The 6,018-nt window shown below is 43.2% G+C and overlaps 1 protein-coding gene across 1 annotated transcript in view; it reads left to right on the forward strand.

Moving 5' to 3' along the window:
• The window catches only part of DSG2 (desmoglein 2), a 50,307-nt gene extending 44,634 nt beyond the window's left edge, over positions 1-5,673 (forward strand). Inside the window, 2 exon segments of the mRNA XM_019465471.2 lie at positions 758-1,096; positions 2,963-5,673. Of these exon segments, the coding sequence (XP_019321016.2) occupies positions 758-1,096; positions 2,963-4,033 (1,410 nt within the window). The 3' untranslated portion in view covers positions 4,034-5,673.
• The last annotated feature ends 345 nt before the right edge of the window (positions 5,674-6,018 follow it).

Consider the following 6,018-nt stretch of genomic DNA (forward strand, 5'->3'; position numbering starts at 1 on the left):
CCCCGGGTCTGTCATCACCATCTGCAATAAGCATCATGCTCAATAGGATATGATTTAGCATCAAGTGCCAGAGAACTCAGAAAAACAGAGGCGTAAATATAAATGTGAGCAGTCTAGGTCCCATGTGGTGATTCCTGTACAACTGGCCCCAGGTGCCTCCTTTCTTGTTGTTCCTCCATGAATGAGTTCCATTCCCATATGGCCTTCATGCTCCAGACACTAGCTGCTGTCCCCACATTCCAACAAGCAGATCAGAAAACTGCTCTTGAAAAACATTTCCCAAAAGTTGCATACCCCATTTCTGCTTGAAATCATATTAACCTGAACTTGTCAGGTCACTATTCCTAATAGCAATGGAGGCTTGGAAATACAGATTTTCCTTGAAGCAGCCATGTATATCTCCAGCTAGAAAATAAATAAATAAATAAATAAATAAATAAATAAAGGTTTAATAACCATAGAAGAAGACATTACACTCTAGAGGAAAGTTGAAATGCCGTTGATGCCCATAGAGTAAATGAGCTGAGAATATATTTAAATAATTTTTTTTTCCTCCTTGGGTTATAATCAGCTAACAAAACAAGAAGGTGGAGTGGAGATCTTCAGAAGGCTCAAATAGAAGTTACTCAAGCCAAAATATTTTTCCTAATTTGCCTCTGTGGAAATAGCTTATTCCCTTGATAGGCCCACTTGGCTCAGATCCTCCTACCAACTGTACTCCATCCTTCTCAGTTCCCAACTGTATTTGCTGTCACAGGTGGTGCCACTGCTTCTGACAGCAGATCATGGAGAGAGCGTAGCAGCAGGCAGTGGAGTGGGAGGAGGTATGACAACCAAAGAAACCATCATGAAAGGAAGCAGCTCTGCTTCCTTCGTCAAAGGGCAACATGAGATGTGTGAGGTGGATGGAAGGTGGGAAGAACACAGAAACTTCATTTCTGCTGCAGTTGCCCAAGTGACAGGGACAACAGGAGCCAACATGGGTGCTGAAACTTTAAGGAGCACAAGAGTCATGGGGTCTTCCAGAGACATGGCCGGAGCTCGAACAGCTGCTGTTGCAGTGAGCGAGGAATTCTTAGGAAGTTATTTCGCTGAGGTAAGGGTTGGTTTTTATATATGCCAGGTGGGGGAGGGGACATTTAGAGGTGAATGTGGTATTATTAGGGTAATCATTGCCTTGGATCTAAATAGGACTTTGTCATCGTTTAAGAAAATGTTTCTAGGCAGTGAGGAAAGAGTGATGTGGCCCATTACACGAGTTAGCTCAGTTACTCAGTGATAACAAACGACCCCATAATCTGACTTCTTGCAGAGGCTTTTTTCTCACATTCGTGTCTTTGCCAGTTGACACAGCTCTGCTCTTCTCCATGTTGTCTTCATTCCAAGCCGCATGCCGAGAGAGCAGATTGTACCAGGGCACTGGGCAGCTCCATCCTTGGGAAACAGGCAAGAGTCACACAGAACCAGGCAATGATGGATCCTACAGCGGCTGCCTTTTTGTGCTCACATTTCATTGGTCATAGCAAATCACATGACCAAGCCAGATGTCAGTGGGTCAGAAAGTTCAGTAACTCTGCAGGAGCAGACTTGACAGACTTGACCCCGCCAGGAGCAGAGGGAATCTGTGACCTAAAAACCACAGTCTATTATGTCCATTTAAATTTTGCCTATGTAGCTTCACTATTGAGGCAGTTTACAAAAAAAAATTAGGAGGAAAATTGCCAGAAAGATGATGGGATGCAGTCAGAAAGCTCATGCCTGGAATTAGGAATTAGAAGCAGGGCTTGGGGGGCGCCTGGGTGGGTCAGTCGGTAAGCATCTGACTCTTGATGTCAGCTCAGGTCATGATCTCACGGTTGGTGAGTTCAAGCCCCACATCCGGCTCTGTGCTGACAATTTGGAGCCTGCTTAAGATTCTCTCTCTCCCCCTCTTTCTCTGCCCCTCCTCTGCTCACTCTCTAAATCTCTCTCTCAGAATAAATAAACACTTAAAATTCTGAATTTAAAAAAAAGAAAAAGCAGAAGCAAGGCTGGATACCTTTCTTGAGAACAAGGTCCCTGTGCCCCACACAGGAGTGGGCAGAATCAGAGTGCTGAGCATCTGAAGGACACTTGAGACAAGGAAGGAGATGGGCTTCTGTGGAGACCAGTTTATTTCTGTCCCCTCTCTGCGTGGTTGCAAATTACAGGAGTGCTTTCCCACTTCCTGTCTCCCTCCACCCTCCCTTCTTTCAGATCACCTGCCCACCCCATTAGCTTGACAGGGTGGTGGTGATGTGGTCAGGGTCAAGGAGAACCACTTCTCATCCCCCTTCTGTCTCGCTGCCGAGCTCCGTTCTGGTGCCCTGTTGGTTTCATTTGGATAGTTTCCCCTCTCCACTCTAACCCTGCTCAAGTCAGTCTTCGTTGTGTATGTATGTGAACAGTTTTTAATTCAGAAATCATTTCAAACTTTCCAGAAAATTTTCATGAACAGTAGAAATTTTGAACTCCTGTATATTCTTAACCCAGATTACCCAATTATTAACCCTTTCCCACATTTGCTATTTGCTTTTCTCTCCCTCCCTTCCTCCCTCCACCCCCCTCACTCTTTCTCTCTCACACACACATGCACATGACACACACACATGCACATTTTCTTACACAGTACAATGAACAAATTTTGAGACATAACAGTGACATATTCCATATTTTGATTTTACCAATGATCATAATAATGCCATTTATAGCCATTGTTTTTCCTGTCCAAGACCCCATCCAGAAGTCCTGCCTTTCTTACCTTTCAGAACATGAATATTTTTTTAAGAATACAGGCCAGTTGTGTTGTAGAATGCCCAATTTGTGTTTCTCTGATGTTTTCTTGTAATTAGACTCAGGTTGCGCTTTTGGGGCAGGAATATAGTCTCATTCTTAAGTGAAGTTGTGTCACTAATTTGTGCCTCTGTTTTTATTTCTATTTTAGAAAGCTGCTTCTTATACTGAGGAAGATGACATTCACATAGCCAAAGATTGCCTTCTGGTGTATTCTCAGGAAGACACTGCATCTCTACACGGCTCCATCGGCTGTTGCAGTTTTATTGAAGGAGAGCTCGATGATCACTTTCTAGATGATTTAGGCCTTAAATTCAGGACACTAGCCGAAGTTTGCTTGGGTCAAAAGGTAGACATGGATGGGAAAGTTGAGCAGAGGCAAAAACCTGTGGGAGAATCAAGTATGAAGGCAGCTTCACATTCATTCGATGAGAAAACTAGGATTCACGCAGAGCATGCCTACTCCTCGGGCAGTAGCTTTCAAGTTCCCAAACCTTCGCATGAAGCAAATGCGGAGAAAGTAACTCAGGAAATAGTCACTGAAAGATCCGTATCTTCTAGGCAGAGTGAGAAGGTAGCTACACTGCTCCCTGATCCATTGGCTTCTGGCAATGTTGTAGTGACAGAAACTTCCTATGCCACAGGCTCCACGATGCCACCAAGCACCGTGATCCTGGGTCCTGGACAGCCACAGGCCCTCATCGTGACGGAGCGGGTGTATGCTCCAGCCCCTCCCTTGGTAGACCAGCACTATGCTAATGACGGTAGTGTCATGGTTACCGAGAGAATAATACAGCCTAACGGGGGCATCCCTGGTCCCCTGGAAGGCACTCAGCCTCTGCCAGATGCACATTATGTGATGGTGAGGGAGAGAGAGAGCTTCCTCGCCCCCAGCCCAGGCATGCAGCCCACTCTGGCCGTGCCTGGTGTGGCAGCAGGACAGAACGTGACAGTGACAGAAAGAGTACGAACAGCTGTCCCCACACTGCAATCCAGTTACCAGATTCCTGCTGAAACCTCTGTGATGGCCAGAAAGACAGAGGTTTCTGGAGCCAGAGGCCCTGGCCCTCTGCCAAATTTCAGTTTAGAGGAGTCTGGTCATTCTAATTCTACTGTAACCACATCTTCCACCAGAGTCTCCAAGCACAGCGTCGTGCAGCATTCCTACTCCTCAACTCCTGTCGACCGCAGTCTGACCCAGAGTTTAGCTAGCAGTGACTGACTTCATGTTTCCAACGGACCTCTCTTTTGATGAGCCTCCAGTCGTAAGACACGTACACACGGGGCTTGACACTTTTCTCAGTCACTAACACACAGCCGACCTCGCTGTCCCAGCCTCCAAGTGTGTCCTTCACAAATGCTCCAGGGCTCACTGGGGGCATAACGATGAGACTGTGTCTTAAGTGCCTTTTAATGAGTTATGTCCAGACAGTTATGGCCAGAAAGCAGGTTAAAGAGAGAGTAAATCTGGCTTTAAGAGTTTGCCACATTGACACAGAGTGTCCACTGCATGAGCTCTCCAGTAGAGCCATCCCTGAAACTGACTGGGAGTCTTTGCATTCACGGTCCACGCTGCCGTTCTCTATTCCATGCTTTACTGCACCTGGCAGGTTATCCACACGTTTATCCAAAAATATGAGCACAGCCTGGACAACTGGTTTTGCTTGTTTTCTTTCTAGACTAGGAGCCGGGCCTTTTAATCTGTTAGGCTGACTGAATTATGGAACGTTGGCATGATAAAGAACACACGTAGATTTCTGTGCATATGTGTAGTAGGACTTTAGAAATAGCATTATCGCTTCCCTTTGCCTCCCCAAAATCATGAAAATAATGAATACTTCAAATTCAGTTGAATGATCCAGGGCAAAATTCATAAAGATAAAATCGCTCTACTTTTTATAGTAATAATACACTATTTTTTTAAAACTCAGGATACATTATCTTCTAATCTTGTACAGCTAAATTAACCACGAGACTGGATTCTCCACTGTGATAAGAACCTGCCCGTTTGATTGCTATATATCCTTAGTACATAACATGAGTGCCAAATAAATATTTGTGGAATTAAACCAAATTTTGGAAACCATTCTCTTTTATATACAATTATAAGAAAAATACTGGAAAACCCTATGGTATCAGTAATTATGAGTTTGAAATTATGATTTTATTCTATGTCTCAAGGTCACTGACTGGCCAGTCATGACTTACTTCATGAATATTAAATATTCAGTTGAACTATTGAACAAAGCCTGAATTTGTACGTTATCCTCGCCTTTCATTGTGAAAAGTTATTTGGGTATTTTGGCCTTTAAGTAGGTTGTGTTTTCATTGCTCCTTGAAGAAATAGAGCATTTAAGGTTTCAAAGTATATATATAGCCATATATAGTCAGAAATATTTTTGACTTGAATTATGTTATACAAAAGATTGATATGTTTTGCTCCTACTGACTGTGTATGGGTAAAAGACAAATATTTTTAAATATCGTAAGTCTGTGGCCAAGATGAAGGTCAATCTTCCATGATCTAAATTTTTTACTCTCTACTTAGTATTTGCAGCTTTTTTTTTCATTGCAGACTTAGTAGTTATATTTTGCCACGTATGCAACAGGAATATCATTACTGCGTGGAATGTAAATATGACCTATGTACCCCAAACAAACCAAAGATGGTCTTAACCATCCTCCCCGGACAGACTTGGAAAACCTAACCTGTCTCCTGTATGCAGCATAATCACATTTTCTAAACGGTTTTTTGTACCTGAAACGGTGATTTGTATTAGGTCTTACCTTTGTTCCTTGGGAGATTATATTTGTATGTGTATCATCATAAAATATTTAAATAAAAAGATGACCTTTGAGCAACCCTTTTCCATATTTTTTACTGTTCCATCATATTTTACAATGACTATAATTGTACATTAGAGGAGAGAGCACCCCGAAAGCAGGCGTTTGTTCGACTTTGGCACTTGAATTAGAACTGCTTACATTCAGCTCAGCCAGCCTCCTTAGAAGAGCATCATTTCCAGAAGGCCCAGGTAAATTTTAATTTCAGGTATATTTTAGTGTAAATGTGTCCCATAGTAAAAAATGATCTGTTGTTTACCTGAAATTCGACTTTAGCCGGGCACTCCCTTTTCTATTTGCCCAGTCTGGCAACCTTGTTCCTAAGGGACTGGAGTTGGCCCTCTGCCCACAAAGTGACATTTG

Source organism: Panthera pardus, unplaced genomic scaffold (genome assembly GCF_024362965.1).
Source record: "Panthera pardus isolate Hobbes unplaced genomic scaffold, ASM2436296v1 HiC_scaffold_15, whole genome shotgun sequence".
Lineage (NCBI taxonomy): Eukaryota > Metazoa > Chordata > Mammalia > Carnivora > Felidae > Panthera > Panthera pardus.